Below are 19,351 nucleotides of genomic sequence, written 5' to 3'. Positions count from 1 at the left end.
AAAAAGTAAAATCTCAGTGATTTCCCACATCAGTAGCTCTAAGCAAGACCTTGACATTGATTTTTTTTTCCTATTGGGTTAAGTTTCATGGATTTTAGAATGATTTCTTCTGTGAATCCTCAAAAAAATTTTAAAGGAATTGTAAAATGTCACAGCAATGGAAATCTTCACACATTCCACAGCTCTCAGTTATATGACACAGTAGAAGTGTCAGAAATTTTCTGCTGTATCACTTTGTGTTTCTTTGAAACTCTCACTTTCATCAATTTTCCTTACACAGCTAAACACCAAACACTTGGCCTTGCTCCTAAGAACTTTTTCTTGAAGTTTTCTTGAAGAGTTTTTCAGTTTTCAGTAGTTGAATTTTCAGCAACATAGAGCATTCTTTCAGCTACCTCTCTTTGGTTTGAGATAGACATTCCTTACCACCTAAGAAAGTATTCTATTCTTTTATAATTCTTTATTTTTTATTTATTTATTTTTGGCTGCATTGGGTCTTCATTTCTGTGTGAGGGCTTTCTCCAGTTGCGGCGAGCGGGGACCACGCTTCATCGCGGTGCGCGGGCCTCTCACTCTCGCGGCCTCTCTTGTTGCGGAGCACAGGCTCCAGACGCGCAGGCTCAGTAGTTGTGGCTCATGGGCCCAGTTGCTCCGCGGCATGTGGGATCCTCCCAGACGAGGGCTCGAACCCGTGTCCCCTGCATTGGCAGGCAGATTCTCAACCACTGCGCCACCAGGGAAGCCCCCAAAGTATTCTATTCTTGATAATTAATTTTGTAATATCAATCGATATTGAAATTTATCAAATGTAAATTCACAATGTTTTGAAAACACATGGCTTTTCAATTCTTTTACCTATTGCTGTAATAAACCATTGAATAGTTTTCCTAACATTGAAATATCCGCATTCTTGGAGTATTCTAGACCCTTGGGCTACCTGAGTGGCAAAACAGGCAAATCTATCACTTTGTGAAGTTTATGATCTATTTTAAATGGTCTTTATAAAATGAGTGAGGAATTGGTCCTTGTACAGCAATTACCACAATTCAGTTTTAGAAGACTTTCATCTTTCCAGAAAGTTCCCTCCTGCCCATTTGCAGTCAATCTCTACTTTTAACCCTCAGCTCCAGGCAACCTCCCATCTGCTTTCTGTCTCTATAATATTGACTTTTCTGGGTATTTCTTCCACGGATTTGCAATATGCTGTCTTTTGCATTCAGTGTCTTTCACTTAGCATAAGGTTCTTGAGGGTTACCATCTTGTAACTTGTATCAGTACTTCATTCCTTTTTATTTTGGGGCAGTGTTGCATCGCACAGCTATGCACTTTGTGTTCATCCATCCAGCAGCTGATGGACTCTAGGTCGTTTCCAGTTTGATCATTATGAATAACGCTGCTGGAAACACTTGCATACAAGAAATCTGTGGACGTGCGCTTTCACTTCTCGTGAGGAGATTCCTAGAAGTGGAATTGCTGGGAGGCATGGGAAGCATACCTGTAATTTTTAAGAAGCATTCAGTTTAGGGAGTGAGGCTCTGTTCATAGAGAATTTCTTTTTTTTCTCCTTGGCGAAGCCCCAGGTTAGTTGGAAAAGTCCTCCCTGCTCTCACTGGTTCAATGGCCCAGGTTAGGAGCCAGCAAGACAGGCCCTCCCACCCCTTGCTTTTCTGGCGGGACTTTCGGCCCCTCGGGTAAGCTGGAGATAGCAGAGCATGCCCAGCCAGGCCTTTGTGCTCTGGGGGCCTCCCTCCGTTCCCCCCTCGAGCGCTGCTGGCCCCCTCTAGGAGGTGGTGCAGATTCTTTGGGGGACCATCCCACTCTCGTGGACAATTTCTCCTCCACAGACACTGAACTGTGTGTGGGTCGGCTCTTCCAGTTTAGTCCTGCCTAGCCTCCAGCTCACAGAAATCCTCCTCCCCACAAATAGCTCGCAGACAGCATCTTTCCTTACTTTTACTTTCATTTCACATTTCCCGTTGTTATCACTGAAGTCATTCTTTGGTCATTTTGATGGAAATTTGGAAATGGGGCTGTTACACCATGGGGTCAAACGGTCCAGAATTTCAGGGGCTCCTTCCTTCCTGGGCTCCCCCAGAGCAGCCCCTTGTGCTCCCTCAGGCCTTTCTGCTGACTCTTCTCTTTCCCCAAGCCCTGCCCTTTCTTAGCCCCAAAGAACTTGTTCTGGTTCTATGGTTTCTGTGATGCCTGGGCCGATCCTCCAAACTATACTGATCTCCCTCCCTCGCTGAGCACATTCTCTCTTATTTTCTTTCCTCAATAATGAATCTGCTCTGCTCCCCTTTTCTCTAATTCTATACTCTGAGTGCATTATGGTATTAGTAGAAACTGCTCATATACAAAGAGTAGAAGAATTTGGGGTCTAGAAGGACGTTAGCAAGCATCCTGTTCAACTTCATTTTATATATGCAGAAACTAAGATCTGCAAAAATTATTCTTGTAAATGACAATATTAATAAGCAAACTTATACCTACTGTATATTTCATAAAGGACATTTATATATTGTATCCTGCTGGCAAGTAATCCCATCAGGCAGGGAAAGGTGACTTGCCCAAGAGAGCATAGCTAGCTTCTGAAATGCTCTATTTGAAAACTTTTGGAATTCACTTTGGTTTAGATTATGAAAATTCTTCCTAACATTGGGACTGATTCCTCTCAGTCAGTTCTTTCTTGACTCATGTTAAGTTTTAAATTTTTTAATTTGGGAGACAGCCTGCAGATCATTGAAGAAAAAGCTGACGTAGAGATTTTACAAATAACTTTTGTTTCCTTTATGAAAAAATGACAGCATGAGAAGACATAAAAATTACCCATAATCCCACCTATCAGGAAAATAACCTATAACCCTACACCAGTCTGGTGTGAATCTTGCATTATGTTTTTCTGTGCTACACCACACATGTATTTATGACTTTCTTACACTATAGTGTGTGTGTATTTTTAACAAAATGGAGTCATCCTGTGTATATTGGAGTAAGCAGTTTTTAATCTAACTACATAAATTCAATGTCATTATAACTCAAGAAAGCATCAATTTTAATGGTACATAGTATTTTACTTTATGAGCATACCATACTTCATTCAACTGATTCCATGTTGTTGGACATTTACTTGTTTACATTTTTCAAACAATAATGCTGCAGTGAATATCTTTGTAAATAAATTTAAGATACATTCATTATTATCTCCTTAACTAAATTAGTAGAAAGCTTCTTGGTCAAAACGGCATGGATGTATTTGCAAATGTTGGTATGTAAAGCCTGGTTTAACGTTGGAGAGATGCATCCAGAAAGATGATGGGGTCCGTAATATTTGGGAGCTAAGGTATCACCGCAGAATAAATCGATCACGCAGACTGTTTAATTGTCAATCCTTGAGTAATAGTTACAGTGGCTTTTGTCTGTGTACCTCCTACCCTGTATTATTACTGGGACTTCTCAGGGGATCTTCTTTAGCCTAATATCGAAATTCACACTCTAACCAGGACGTGTCAAACCATCTGTGTTTGATTAAAATCACCAAGATTATGTCTTTTTTGCCAAATTCATTTTTCTTAATCAATTACATAAACGTAGCGCTAGAGACCTGTGATCTTGATATGGAACTGGATTCTTGCCTGAGTTGGTAAATTAAGTTAGACATGTTGCACATAAAAAAACAGGATTACAGCACAAAGTATTGGCTGAAAGATGTTTGATAGGTCAATCAAAAAAATTTAGAGTTGAAAATTTTTTTTTTTTAATTTAGAGTTGGAAAAGCATTCAAGATGGTTTATTTCCATCCTTTTATTTTACAAATGAAGAAATGAAGACTCAGAAAGGCCCTGAGAGTTACACAGCTGGTTTGTGTCTGAGCTGGAACTTGAACCTGGGTCTCCTGATGCCGTCAGATATGCCTTCCACTGCTTTAGGCTGCCTGCCTGCCTGCTTGCTACAGGGCTGGAGGGGGGACTATCATCCAGTGTTGGCCATTTACCAGGCCCCAGTAGCATATGAACTAGCACTTCCTCCAACTTTTGTCATTGTAAACGCTGATAATCAGTCACTCTATTCTTTCCATTGATCTTGAACTAGGCCTCCGATGGCCCAGACGTTACTTCCGGTCAGAAGGAATTGTCTAGCAAAACGAAGTCTCTTTGCCTTCCTTGCAACAGCTGTTTTTTTAAGCGCCTTCCGCGACCCTGGGGAATTATATATATATGTGTGTGTGTGCGTGTGTGTGTGTGTACATGTACACAGACAGACCATCACCACCATTAACAGTTTGAGTAAAAGCTGACTTTACAGGAAATATTATCCATAACTGGAAGCTTCAGGAGTCCCTCGGTTCTTCCCCTTCATTAACTGATAAAGTGACAGTGCTGGGGCAACGGAGGGGTTGGATCTGTCCGGGGCGGGGGAATGTGTACGTGTGTGGTGGAACATCTGTGTAACATCACTTCACTGTGCTCGGAGGAATAAGTAACAGGTCTGGAAATGCAGGCCTGGGAAAACCAGCAAGTTGAAGTTCAGGGCAATAGCTGATGTGTGAAAAAAAATGAAGCCTAAAAGAATTTATTGTTTAAGGCCTAGTAGAATCTTGAAAAAGATTTTTTTATTATACATACATTTCAAACACCAACATAGAGAATAAGTATAATGAACTACCATGTATATCTATTACTGAAATTCAAAATTATGAAGAATTTGTCACATCTGCTTTATTCCTTTGTTTCTCTTTTTGTCTTTTCTTTGCTGAGATATTTTAAGGCCAATCCCAGACACTGTGTAATTTTATTCCCCATGCTTAAGTATGCATCTTTGAAAATATGGACATTTTATTTCCTAATCACATGCCTAATCACACCTATGAAACTAATTAATAATTTATGGGTGTCCTCTGTCCTCCATCCATAATCTAATGGCCTCCATTTTTAATAGAATCTTTTATCAGATTGTAGAAAAATGATACAGATGAACTTCTTTGCAAAGCAGAAATAGAGACATAGACGTAGAGAACAAACATATGGATACCAAGGGGGGGAGGGGGGTGGGATGAACTGGGAGATTGGGATTGACATATATACACTATTATGTATAAAATAGATAACTAATGAGAAACTACTGTGTAGCACAGGGAACTCTACTTGGTGTTCTGTGGTGACCTAAAGGGGAAGGAAATCCAAAAAAGAGTGGCGATATATACATATATATATATATATATATATATGTGTATAGCTGATTCACTTTACTGTACAGCAGAAAGTAACGCAGCATGGTAAAGCAACTATACTCCAATAAAAATTAATAAAAAAAGAATCTTTTTATCAGATTGTAGAGTAAGAGAAACCTATTATGACTTGTACACCAGGCCCATTCCACTGCAACAATTGTTTATTGTTCACACTCTTATTAGAACTGTACGGTTAAAAATCACTATTCCCGAGGACCAGAGAGGGCCCTTAGGAACAGACTGGAGTGACATCTGTAGGCTGGTTAATAGCTTGTAGCTTCATCAAGGCCCAGGGCTTGATTATTGGGGCCAGCCCTTGGGCAATGGCCTGGTTGGGTCACTGCTGTGAGTTACTGGAGCCACAGAATTTAGTTGGGCTTATAAAATATAAATACTTCAAGCATTCTAATGCACTACATATTTATGAATGCTAGTGACTAAGCAGAACCCCTTACCTGCAGCAAATGACTGGCTTTGACAGTGGAAGGGTCAATAGTTCTTCTAGCTTACTGTGTTAATGATGCAAAGTCCTTCCTTCCATCCATATCTGGGAAGCCAGTTAACTTGGATACGGTTAAGGGATCACAGTGTGGACCCCGGCGTGCGTGTGCCACCCAATTGCCAAATCTCCACCACACCGTGTGCTGAGGAAGAGGCAGTCCCGAGCAGTGTTTAGTCGGAAGCACTCACAATTCTGCATGCTTCTTGTTTTTATGTTTGGCTTCCTGTTATGCAAAGATAGGCCGAGGGGGCTGGTGAAGTGTTGCAATGGATGGAGACACAGGCCCACAAGAGACAACTGCTCTCCACGTTCCCGAGACACGCAAGCTCCGGAATGAACGCCAGAAGGGTGGCCCTGGAAAGGCAGCCTAGTCGGGCGGATTCACAGTGTAGAACTTGCAAGCCTGAAGAAGAAACAGAAAGCCAGCTCTCTCTCTCTCTTCTTCATATGCTACAGAGACCGCATTTTTGCTTCTTCCTGCAAAAGACGTAGCTATGTGTGCTAAGTCCCTTTGCAAAGCAGAGTTTGCTTTTTTGCATTGAAAGCCTCACTTGTCAAACAATAAATTTCTATGAGCTATAGAACGTGGGAAAGTTAAACCTGCTCAGTTCCTGGGTCTGGAGACAGGTATTCAGGGAACAACTTTAGGTATTTCTTTGAATTAGGTTATGTAAATGTGTCTCAGGGCAAGCGGCCTGGGAAGGCCCGTGTGACTGAATTCCGGGTTCACAGAGAAAGCCCCTTGGCTGTCCTCAGTCTCACGTCTCATTACCTTTTGGGAGGTTGGGGGTGGAGCAAAGTTTTTTAAGCCCAAGTTAAAAAAGAAACTGAAAATTAAAAAAAAAATCCAGGAGACTAATCACAGGATAAATTTATCCTAAAGTTTAAATGCCAGGTTTTGAGAGTGGAAAGATTTTTAAAGTTCCCCACCCCCCTGAATGGTGGGTGTTTCAAAGTAGAGGTCAGTGTGCCTTCGACAAGGAAAAGAGAAAAGGGGTAAAGAAAGTGGGCCTGGAGGTTCTGAAGTAAAAAGACTTAATTTTCTTCTAGGAGGGCTGTCTTCCCACAGTCTGATAACTATATAGGCTGAGGGTCTGCATGTGTGGTGGGGGGGAATGGGGTGTGTGTGGGTGTGCGTGTGAGTGTGTGTGGGTGAGTGTGGGTGAGTGTGTGCATGTGGGTGTGGGTGTGGGTGTGAGTGTGTGTGCATGTGAGTGTGTACGTGTGAATGTGTGCATGTGGGTGTGTGTGAGTGGGTGAGTGGGGGTGTGGGTGTGAGTGTGTGCGTGAGTGTGTGTGGGTTAGTGTGTGTGAGTGTGTGAGTGTGTGAGTATGTGAGTGTGTGGGTGTGAGTGTGTGTGGGTGTGAGTGTGTGCGTGTAGGTGTGAGTGTGTGGGTGAGTTGTGTGTGTGAGGGTGTGAGTGGGTGTGGGTGTGGGTGAGTGGGTGTGAGTGTGTGAGTGTGTGTGGGTGTGAGTGTGTGCGTGTAGGTGTGAGTGTGTGGGTGAGTTGTGTGTGTGAGGGTGTGGGTGTGAGTGGGTGTGAGTGTGTGAGTGGGTGTGGGTGTGAGTGTGTGCGTGTAGGTGTGAGTGTGTGGGTGAGTTGTGTGTGTGAGGGTGTGGGTGTGAGTGGGTGTGGGTGTGGGTGAGTGGGTGTGAGTGTGTGAGTGTGTGTGGGTGTGAGTGTGTGCGTGTAGGTGTGAGTGTGTGGGTGAGTTGTGTGGGTGTGAGTGGGTGTGAGTGTGTGGGTGTGTGTGGGTGTGAGTGTGTGTGGGTGAGTGTGTGTGGGTGAGTGTGTGGGTGTGGGTGTGAGTGTGGGTGTGGTGTACGCAATGGTGTATGGACCCCTACTGACCATCTCCAGGGAGGCAGCCATGCAGGGACCTGCTGTTTCCCACGGCTTCCAGGGCTGCCTCTTCAGCGAGGATGGGGGGCCCTCTGTGAGCTGCCCTGTGGGCCGAGTGCTGGGCCCCCCTCCGGTTTGTTCCGTGCTCCTCCCTCCCACGCCTCAGCCCCAGTGGGCTTTGGTCAGGATCCTTAAGTCTCTTCAAAGGAGCTTGTGCAGAGAGCCGGTAAGACGTGGCAGGACCCATAATATGTCCATTTTCCTGTCGGGGTGTCAGCGCAGCCTCAGGGCTGGGCTGGAGGCTTCAGTGTTACTTCCCCATCACTCTTTCATCAAGGCCTGCCGAGCCTTGCAGAGCTTACGTTGGAAGGAAAAGGTAACACAAAGTGGTTTATGCGTAACATTGCGGCAGAATGGGTGGAGGCCGAGGCTGGTGTCTCCCTGATGGGAATAGTGGCCCGTCCCCTTTTCATCTCACCCTTACTGTCTACCCCTGTGAATTATTACACACGATTCTCAGTCTAGGCACCTCTCTTTACCACTGGAGTATGTGCCTCTCTGTGGGCTGTGTGGCCTAGGTATGGATATTGGGCTTTGAAATTAGATTTCTAGCCGTGTACCTGGGCAAATCACTTCAGTTCTGTGAGCTCCAGTTCCTGGTCTGTAAAACAGAGCTTACCATGAAGAGGTAGTGTGAGCATTCAACCAGACCGACTTGATCTTGATAGATAGCGTGTTCGCATGGTGGCTAGTGCAGGTAAGACCTCACTAAATACGTCACTGTTGGTGGGGATCATTATTACATCAGGGATTCTATCTTCCCTGGCCGCTCTGCTTGCATGGGCACAAGTGAACACATCTAGAAATCCCACAAGTGGGTAGATCAGTCAACGTTTGTTGCAAATGTAAAATGCCTCAAGGTGACTCACATTTCTCTCTAAAATGTTTATTTTATTCACTCAAGAAACATCTATTGAGACCCTTCAATTGGCCAAATGCTCTTCTAGAAGGTGTGGTTTGATTGGTGAAAAAAATTTATAGAAATCCCTGCCCCTGGGAACCTATTTTCTGATACCTGAGCCTCCGTCTTTTCACATTTCGTGGTTTATGATTGATTCTGAATCTCCTTTTTTATACAAGGAGAACATGACAGAGCTCTGGCCCATCAAGAACTAGGGCTGGGATGGAGGCAGCTATTGGCAACAGGGTGCAGTAGAATGCATTTTTGTGTGCCAGGGTGCACAGCAAAGATTTGAAGCCTCACAATCTCGAGTTCACTAATTTAGAGAGCTTCCTCTGTTTTTTAAGCTCTGCACATTACCTAGCACCATGCCCTGCACATAAGAAATGCCCAAGAAATTTTTCTGATTGGTTAATATAAAGGATATGAATTTCTTTGTTAAAGAGAATTTTATGAATTTTCTATTTGAACTTTATTCAACATTAACACACACACACACACACACACACACACGTACACTTTCTTCCTCTCTTTATTCCTTCCAATTAACTTTTCTAAGCCAGACACAGTGAGGGTCCTCAGGATACTAAAATGAATAAGACGTGGGCTTTGCCCTCAAGAACCTCTCCATAGCTCTAGCACCTTATAACCTGCAGACATGCAATAAAAGCACAAAGATATTTATTCCTCACTACTCAGCCATAAAAAAACCACAATAATGCCATTTGCAGCAACACGGATACAAACTAGAGATTATCATACTAAGTGAAGTAAGTGAAAAAGAGAAAGACAAACACCATATGATATCACTTATATGTGGAATCTAAAATAAGGCACAAATGAACGTATCTGCAAAACAGAAACAGACTCACAGACATAGAGAACACACTTGTGGTTGCCATGCGCGAGGTGGGGGAAGGAGAGGGATGGGCTGGGAGTTTGGGGTTAGTACAATAGCTGCAAATTATTACATTTAGAATGGATATACAACGAGGTCCTACTGTATAGCACAGGGAACTATATTCAGTATCTTGTGGTAAACCATAATGGAAAAGAATTGAAAAAGAATGTATATACGTGTAACTGAGTCACTTTGCTGCACAGCAGTAATTAACACAACATTGTAAATCAACTATACATCAATAAAAAAATAAATTAAAAAGAAAAAGATATTTATTCCTGAGTCATGGGGCCTTCTACTCACCTACGCAGCCAAATATCATTTTCTGAGAGAGAACACTGAGATCAGAAACTCAAACACTTCTTTGTAAAGGACCTCTTGCTTCTGAATGGTGCTTTATGTCCTTAAGTGTCCTCTTGCAGAACGTGGATGTCTGTGTAAGTGCATGGTCAAGAGCCTTGGCAGAAAGGGTGAGCAGGGCTGAAACCCAGCTGGTGCTCCTATCATGAAGCTGTTAACGCTGGAGATTGGCTGCATCCATCCATCCAGGGGAATCATCTGCTCCCCCAGGACAGCTCCTGGCCCAGGGGTATGAGATGGACCAAAACTGGCCCTGGATCTTTGCTTGGCACAAGATGACAGCCTCTCTCCTTTCACTCGCCTTCCAGGAAGCAACCCCTGCTCCATCGCTAAACTCTTGGGGATAGTGGATTTTCTTGCTGCGCTTCTTTTCTCCCACACTGATGCCTAATGCAAGCTCTCTGTAAAGTCCCAAGGAAAATGGTAACCTTCTCTGTCTTGTATCTAAGTTGATCTCCAGTGCCTTGAATTAATGCTAGTCTCCTCTGGGCTCAGCCTTTTCTTTGATTTCTGAACATCTATTATGTTACTTTCCAGATCAGAGATTCTCACATCCTGGCTTTCACTTGCACCTCTTTTTCCCCAATAACCTCTTTCTGAACCCACAGACCTCACCTGTCAAAAGTAGAATTCTGGGGAAGTCAAAATCTCTCAGCCCACCCTCAAATTTCATCACACCCAGAACAGGACTTTCCTGCCTATTCCAACCCACCACGCTCTCTGCTTCCTTCCCAGCTTCTATGAACGAGTCTCTCAGGTCTCTGAATGTTTGTGGGGCAGGGTTGTGTCAGGTTGATCTTAGATCCCAGACCCAGTCACTGCTCCCGGCACACGCCAAGCGCTCAGCCAATGTGCATTGGACGAATGGATGGAGAAGGCCCCTCACCTGAGCCACCCAAACCCCAAACCTCCCACCCGCCTCCTGTTCAGCCAGCTATGGAGCTCTGGTGGTCTGCCCCATCAGTGCCTCTCCCACGCTCTCCATTTCCCCGGCCGCCATCCTAATTCAGGCCTCCGGATTCACACCTGGAATTTTGTACACTGTCCAGCTAGTCTTCCCTTTTTCCTTTCCTCCTTCTCTCTCCCTCCTTTCCTCTCTTCCCTTTCATCTCTTCTTCCTTTTCTCTCATTTAACATAATATCCAGTCCATCCTACGATAATACTGCTAACAATAATAGCTTCCATTTAATGCCCATGTTTTAAGAGGCAGACATTGGCTGGGGCCCGTCCACTTATCTTTGTTAATCCTTATAGACTGGCCACTCCACGAGCTACGTATTATTATCACAGTTTCACAGAGAAGGTAACTGGCCCTCAGAGACAGAACATGATTCACCCGAGGCTGCATACGTAGAAGCCTGTGCTCTCTGCTACCTCACCCTGCCCTCTCTTTGTCAGCGCTGTGTTAGATGTGGGGGATACAGGGTGAACAAGGCTAAGCATGAAAGCAGAGCCCCTGTCCTCTTAGAGTTCAAGTGGAGAGGGAAGACAGAGTAAGAAAAAGGACCAGGAGGGATGATAAGTGATTTGAAGGACATGTGTCCCCAGTTAAGAGGGAATAGAGCCCAGGGTGTGACTCAGTCTGGCTGGGCTGAGAAGGGTTCTCATGGGAGGTGTGGCAGGAAGTAAGTCTTGAAGAACGAACAAGAACATTTCAAGAACTGGGGGTGGGTGAGAATGGGTGGGGAGAAGAGCCCAGCAGAGGGAATGGAATACTGTCATGGATGGAGTGCAGAATGGGTATGGAGGAAGAGCAGGAGATGCAACAGGAGAATCACAAAGGACTCTGAACCCCATGGTAGGGAGTTTAGTCTTCATCTTTTAGGATGAAGATGTTGGAGGGTCATTGAAGGCTTCTAGGTCAAAGAGTAACATGATCAGATTTGTGTTTCAGAAGGACCATGTCACAAACAATGTCATCAGTGGATGAGAGATGAGATTGGTAGGAGGGAGACAGGACAGGGAACTATTGTGAAAATCCAGGGAGAGGATAAATGGATCAAAAAAAAAAAAACAGGTAGCTGTAGAGAGGAGGGATCAGAGAGAAAGAGAGCTATTGATTGTGAGGACTGTAGGAATGGGTCAGCCTTCTAGTTTGTCTGGCTGACCGGGAAGCAGTCAGTCACAGCAAACCATAGAAAAGCAGGCTTGGGTGTGTTTGTTACACAAGCCCGGGGAAAGGTAGGAGGTAGGGGGAGAAAGACGGTAAGTGCAACTAGCATCACGTGACCTGGAGATCCTTACGGAGGTACCTGCGGGCAGTCGGGTAGATGAGTCTACAGCTCAGGAGAGGGTGTCTGGGGGTAAGCTATGTATATTCTACTCGCTTTTCAACTTTATTTAAACAAGGTTCCCAGACTAATGCACTGCTCAGATCAACATATTGAGAAAATACCTTCAGTAGTTTTCCAGCTTTGATTGAACTATTCCCATCTCACGTGTTCGGAGCCTCTAAAATAGAATCTAAACTCATGCAGAGTTGAGAGCAGATGGAAGAAATATCTCAGAAGGAGACCCTAGAAGATTTTGTGATTGATTATCTGTGGGGGGAGGGTGGGGTCAGAAGATGAGAAGATAAAGAGAGGAAGTGATAATGCCTCCCAAGCTGACTTCTCTGTTTATACTTCCTCGTTTAATTTTTTCTCGCTCCAACTTGGGGCAAAAAGCAGCTACCTTCTACTGCAGAAACAGCACCCTGAGACTGTGGAACTTCTTTTATGTCTCTTCTATCTATGTCTCTTCTTGCCCTCCCTCACTTGTAGACTAAAATGCAGCCTATGCGGTTCAATTACTTAACTTGTCTCTATTTTACCACGAACCTCCCTTGCTTAGTTAGGTACATGAGATGGCTCTCTGTTAGTTCTCAGGTCAAGGTTGAACTTCTCACTTTGCCACCAGAAGCTACTTTTCTGGACCCTCCAGTTTGATTTCTCTCTTTGATGAAATGCTACCCACACCTTTATGGCCCATTTTGTCTCATGCTTGGTCATGATACTATTCAGATTCCCGGAAGTGCCAACCAATAGACCTTTCTGTGATGATGGAAATATTCTCTTCTGTGTTGTCCATTACTGTAGCCATGAGCCACATGGGCTACTGAGCACTTGAAATGCGGCTGGTGTGACCGAGGCACTGAATTTAATTTATTTTAATTCATTTCAATGTACGTAGCCAGTCATGGCAAGTGGCTACTGTACTGGGCAGTGCAGTGCTGGGGGCTTGTTCTTTCTTTATGTACTAGAGTACGGGTGGATTTCCCACCTCCGTAGAGCGTTCTGCAAACTCTTAAGTTGGAAGGCAGTTGCCTTCCAACTACCTGCCTTTCGCTGGTCTGCCCTCGGGCCCCCGCTCCAGCCCACAGCCTGCCTCAGACCTCCTTCCCCAAGGGCTGGGATCGTGCGCTCTGTATGTGATTACTGGCTCACAAGCAAAGCTTATCACGGTTATTATTTTCATTATGAGAAACAGCTCTAGAAATAGTAACAGATCTCTTTGTTTACTTTATCCGGGAACAAGTCACACCCACAGACAAGAGAGACTGTTCAAAGGAACGAACCAGGAAAGTCGTCAAAAACAAGTCCAACTCAGGGCCCACCAGGCTTTCTTCTCTGATATTTGAATCACCTCATGATAGGGCTGGCCGATGAGCCATACTGAGGGCCGAGGTGGGAGATGGCTCTGATATGGGACAGAAGGAGCCCCTGCTTCGTTACTGTCTCATCAGAACCCCTGCTGTCATCTCCCCAGTGTTCAGGCCTGATTCGAGCAGTGGCAGTTTGTTCTGAGCCATCTGTACTCATGGCCCAGTGCCCACAGTCATATCACGTATGGTGGATGTATGGGTGAATGGGATCATTTCTGAAATATAACAGATGGTTAGCCAAGGCCTTGATCCCATGCATACGGACAAAGTGGTCACCTACTTGTCACAAGGACATCAAGACCCCTCTTGGCCAAGTATGAGGACATAACATTCTCATATCTACTCTTCCTTTGCCAGCCCATTCTGCAAAGCACAGATGCTTCTAGGGGGAGGTTTTGAGTGTTGCATGTTTGTTTTTGCTATTATTGTTTTTGCCACTACAGAGCATAAAAAGTTTCCCAGAGCTATCCCAGCAGCTGAATTCTTCTGTGCTGAGTTCATTCTCTTCAGTCTACGGTATCTTTTTGGCCCCTGCTCCCCCTATCCTGCTTCTTCAATTCTTGTTGGAGCTCTTCAGTTTCTCCCATTTTCTAGAGCAGTCCGAACAGTTTCTACGGGTCTCTGGGGGGTGGCCTGAGTCTGCGGGGACCTGAGTCTCCACAGCCACCACGTGGCACCCACCTGCTTTCCTCCTCTCCTGCGCTGGCTGCCTTTGGTGGTATCACCCTAGAAGCCTAGAAGCCCTCCCTCCCAAGTCTGAGACTGCTTCAGCTGGATGAGCACAGAAGTCACACTGGGCTGGGCAGAGGCTACCGAGGTGAGGAAAAACCCCCGCGCGTCTGCCAGAATCCCTCACTCTTCAGAAATTCTGTGTGCCAACCATTCTTTCCATCTCTGTCCTCTTTCTAGTACGCATGTGAGTCTTTCCACGTTACAGTTTCTGACCTAGAGAGACACAGCGCTGTGCACAGTTCTTCCACTTCCCTCCTCCCCACTGTATTCCTGCCCAAACCCTCCCCTGCTTCCTTCAGATCATTTAAACAGCCTTAGAGCAAGTGATCAGCCCCAGAGTGGCTGTTCTTTGAGTTACAGATGGAAGGCCTTGAAGATTGCAATGAACTGAAGATTAAGATCAAAGGTAAAATTCTTAACTGGCGTGCCGGGACACACGGATATAAAGCAAACCCTTTGCTAGCACATTGCTAAATGTTCATCAACATGTCAAGTTACTTTTTTTTTTAAATTTTATTTATTTATTTATTTATTTATTTATTTATTTATTTATGGCTGTGTTGGGTCTTCGTTTCTGTGCGAGGGCTTTCTCTAGTTGTGGCAAGTGGGGGCCACTCTTCATCGCGGTGCGCGGGCCTCTCACTATCGCGGCCTCTCTTGTTGCGGAGCCCAGGCTCCAGATGCGCAGGCTCAGTAGCTGTGGCTCACGGGCCCAGTTGCTCCACGGCATGTGGGATCTTCCCAGACGAGGGCTCGAACCCGTGTCCCCTGCATTGGCAGGCAGACTCTCAACCACTGCGCCACCAGGGAAGCCCCAATGTCAAGTTACTTTTTACTGCAACGGGGTATCAGGGTATCTGCACTCTTATGATATCTGTCTAATAGGAGGCTGAATCAAGTGTGTCTCGTGCCCTGGTGTACAGCATAGGATGATCTCTCCAGTCCCCGGTGGGAGGCGAGGGGTGACTGCAAGTTGGCACCTTGGGAACGAGGGTATGTGACAGGAACGCAGACCACCTGTGGGGTCGAGGGAGCCCAGAAAGGGCAGAGTCCACTTCAGACAGCAATCCAGGATGAGCTATGTAAATAGGGTGATAATTCTGGGTCCAGTTAGAATCAGTGGAAGAAAGACTCTGTAATGCTGTAAAAAATTTTGGTATTTGAAAGCAAGTCATGAATATAAATAAAAGACAAAAACTACAGGCCTAGAAGGAGATAGAAAGAAAGGAATCAAAAGCAATGAGAGAAGCTGTTGATTCAATGCATTGAAAATGCGAATAAAGGAAGAGGGAAAGCTTGACAATGCAGCAATATTTTGAAACGAAGAGGGAGGTTTAGGAGGTTCTCGAAGATGATCGATCTGCATCTTCGCAGTAGGAAGTAAAGTCATCTGTTGATAAAAATAATGAGTGACATTTGCTCACCTTGGACCAGGGACTGTGCAAAATGGTTTATATACATTAACCTGTTTAATCTCCACAACAGTTCCATAGAATAGGGGCTATGATGATCCTAGTTTAACAGGCAAGGAAACTGAGGCTCAGAGAAGCTGCATAATGTACTCAGGGTCAAAGAGCCAAGAAAGGAGAAACTGGTCTTTACCAGGTGAGATGAGATTGGATGAGAGTGGAGTTGGCTTCGTTCAGCTTCTTCGTGAATGCTCTGGAGACTGACAAAAGCTGGATTAAGGGATTATAAAATGGAGACTTCCTCCAGCAAAGAGGAGAATGCAAACACTGGAGACTGGCAAGTGTGGAGCGCACCGCACAAGGTCGAGGAGACACGGAGCTCCAATGCGGTTTTAAGGGAACTGTTGGACCAGCTGCGAAAGAAGGGAGGGGAGAATCTGAGGAAGAACATGTTGACCCCCAGGGGACCACAGGCCGGCTGATGGATCACTGTGGAGAGGAGGGAAGGAGAGAGTTATCCTGGGTGGGAGTTACCATGGAGACAAGCTGCAGACACCTGGATCTAATCTGATGACAGGCAGAGCTCTTGTGTGAAAACAAAAGCAAACTACACGATGCACTGGGTTGGGGGGATCTGGATTCAAATTCTGCGTCTGTGTCCTGGTGGCAGATTCATGTCCTTTTCAAATGCTTGTGTGCTGCCAGCCACATGGGAGGGACAACCCAAATGAAAACATAGTAGGAAGGCAGCTACAGGGAGGCCCTTGGTCCAGCAGAAAAGGCTGTGAACACTCTCTGTGGGCGGGGGACAGAGAGCTCTTGACGACACTGGGCAGGAAGATTCAGGATGTGCCAGCATCCTGCACACTGGCTGTGTGGTCAGGGGTCGGGGGGATTTGGGGGGCCGCTGGGGCAGGGCAGTACTGGGCAGTGAGGTTGGGGAACACAGTGGCTCCTTCTGAGGAAGAAGCCGGGCAGCTTCTGGCTGCCTCTGCAGCTGTGTGGGACTCACCCTGAACCCTGAGAGCAAGAGGCATTATTTTCTCCCCTCTCTTGTCAGATATTGACTCCCACGCAGGAAAAAGGAAGCACCTTTTGTCAGATGCTGTGGCCACTTCCTCTTCAGAAGGCTCCAGCCAATCTCTGGCTTTGCAGAACGAGGGCGCCGACTCCAGCTGCCGGACCTTGAGGGTGTAGGGCCCCAGGGCCGGCGCTGATGGGAGCTGGCCCCTTGGCTGGCTCGCTGGGTTCCGGGGCATCCTCTCTGCTGCAGATCTGGACCCCTGAGCCCGGCCTCACTGGGGCCCGGTGCTTCCCGGCCCCTCCCTGCACACTGCTCACAGCCCCTGTCAGCCCGCCTGTGTGTCCCTCTCCACAGCTCGGTCAAGGAGCGTGATGACCGGAGAGAAGATGGCGACCTTTCACCCCGCATCCGCCCCCAACCCACTGGAAAGACCCATCAAGATGGGCTGGCTGAAGAAGCAGAGGTCCATCGTGAAAAACTGGCAGCAGAGGTACTTCGTGCTGAGGGCACAGCAGCTCTATTACTACAAGGACGAGGAGGACGTGAAGCCACAGGTACCAGTCTGGCTGTTTGCTCCCTTCCCAGGGCTGTCCCCTCCTGGGTGCGGGGGGGTGGATGGAGCCCCGCAGATCACTACAGACTCGCAGGGGGGCTTCTTACTAGGATGAGACCCCTGTCCGTTTGAAAGGACTTCTCGCTCTCCTTCTCACCCTGTGTGAGATACATAAACTGAGTTGCAGAGATGACAGGGTGATCCTCCTCCACGGAGCCCCAGGATGAGCACTGGGGCTCTTCCTAAACGCAGCGCTGAGTCAAGGTTGGCACCGTGGTCTCGACGGGAATGTGGAGCGCAAGGGATCCGGGAGAGTGGATTTGGGTTCAGGAAAATTGATTTGGGACTTTCATTTATTTGTCTGTTCAATCAGTATTTATTGAGCATCTACTGTGCGCCAGACACTGTTCCAGGGAGTTGAAATAACTCAGTGACTAAAACAGATAAGCACCCCTGACGTGTGGAACTTAGAAGATGGGGAGGGGGGAAGCAGAAAGAGAAACGTAATCAATAAGAAAATTATGCGGTTTGTTAGAAAATGGCTAGTTCTAGGAGGAAAAAATAGAAAGGGCTAGGAGGATCAAGCATTTGGGGGAGGTGGTACAATTTCAAGAAGGGTGGCCAGAATGACTTCATGAGAAAGGGGACATTTGAGCAAAGATTAAGGAGGAGAGGCAATCCGCCAGGCAGATCTCTGGGTAAAGAGCACTCCAGGCAGAGGGGACAGCCAGTGCAAAGGCCCTGAGGTAGATCATGTCTGATGTGTGTGGGAAATCACAAGGAGGTCAGCGTGGGAGCAGCAGAGTTAGGGAATGAAAGGGTCAGAGGAGATGAGATCAGAGAGCGGAGCGTTGGGGGTTGGGATGCAAATTGTAAAGGACATTGTAGTCCCCTGTAAGGACTTGAGTCTTTACACTGAGGGCGATGGCAGGCCTGGCAAGGTTCCCGGCAGAAAGGGGTCATTCTTGGGTTATGTTGTAAAAAGATGGTTCTGGTTACCATGCTCAAAAATAGATCCAAGGCTGAAGGGGAAGAGATATAAGGGTAATTTAGGTGAGAGGTTATAATGTTTAGGATCCCAGTGGGCTGGAAGAAAATGATCAGATCCCTGATACACTTGAAAATACAGCAAACAGGACTTCCAGATGGAGTGGATGGGGCTAGAGAGGGTTTTGATCGTAAATCTTGGGCCTGGGTCTTTTCTTCCTGCCTCATTGATTCCTCGTGGTTATCGTGGTGAATGAGAGAAAAAAGGGGATGCTATTAACAGCTGAGAGACCACAGGTGTAAATTGTATGTCTCAAGGCAACCAGGAGGACTGGACACCCTTTCTAGAGCTCACGCCTGTGGAGGTGGAAGAGTGGGCAAGGAACTTGTTAGGGAGGACAGACTCTAAAACTTTCTGCAGCCAGAAAAAAAGCCCCAAGAAGGGTGAGGATATTGAAGGTGGATGGCCGGGTAAGCAAAGAAGTGAGAAGGTCATTTTGGAAGAGGACAGTTCTCTCTAAGGGCAGGCTTGAGGCTCTGTGACGCATCGGCAGTGCCCGGTTAACCTCCAGTCAGAGGGCTGTGAGTGTCTGTCCCTGCAGAGGCTGGGGGAGGGGCCAGAGACCCCACCACTGCCTGGGTTCTTGCCCAGTGTCCTGTGCGTGGTAACCAGACTTTCTTCACTTTACGAACAGACCCTATCAGAGGCAAGCAATCACAAGCTAAGATGGGGTTCCTGGTACATTAATAGCCGAGGCAGGAAGTCTTCCCGTCTGCGGAGAGTGAGGGAGATGGCAATAATGTGTTAGCCTTCCCAAAGCAGCAGAAAGGGAAGTTCAGTGAGGCTTACTTCCGTGAGGTGTAGCCGGGGAGCTTGTGTTCTTTTCCTGGCTCTACTACCATCTGGCCATGTAATTATTTAATTTTTCTGGACCCCTCTTTTTTTCTTTTGTAAGATGAGACAATCATACCTGGCCTGCATCTGTCACAGGATTAAATGATATGAAGCACATGTAAAAAATTGTTTTGTAAAAACATAAACGGATGTCAAAGAGTAAAATAAATTATTGGAGGTCCTGGCTTTTCTCCCTTACTTTTGGAGGAGGAAACTCTGAGTCCTCTCAGGATTAAATTAGTCTGGGATAATTAGGTAAAGCTTCTTCTAGAATGACAAGTATGGTTTATTTTTTCGAAAACCTATTAA

At 46.1% G+C, this 19,351-nt stretch overlaps 1 protein-coding gene across 3 annotated transcripts in view; it reads left to right on the top strand.

Annotated features, from left to right (window-relative positions):
• ARHGAP25 (Rho GTPase activating protein 25) overlaps window positions 1–19,351 on the top strand; it is a 96,902-nt gene that overhangs the window by 32,255 nt on the left and 45,296 nt on the right. For 2 of the 3 annotated variants that reach the window (XM_036873883.1, XM_036873881.1), the window contains exon 2: window positions 16,962–17,161. In XM_036873883.1, the coding sequence (XP_036729778.1) occupies window positions 16,962–17,161 (200 nt within the window). Of the gene's footprint in view, window positions 1–14,130; window positions 14,260–16,961; window positions 17,162–19,351 lie in introns of those variants that run through there. The other variant, XM_036873882.1, reaches the window with a different exon arrangement.

This window comes from Balaenoptera musculus, chromosome 13, assembly GCF_009873245.2.
Source record: "Balaenoptera musculus isolate JJ_BM4_2016_0621 chromosome 13, mBalMus1.pri.v3, whole genome shotgun sequence".
Taxonomy (NCBI): domain Eukaryota; kingdom Metazoa; phylum Chordata; class Mammalia; order Artiodactyla; family Balaenopteridae; genus Balaenoptera; species Balaenoptera musculus.
This window is presented reverse-complemented; position numbering and strand designations above follow the sequence as displayed.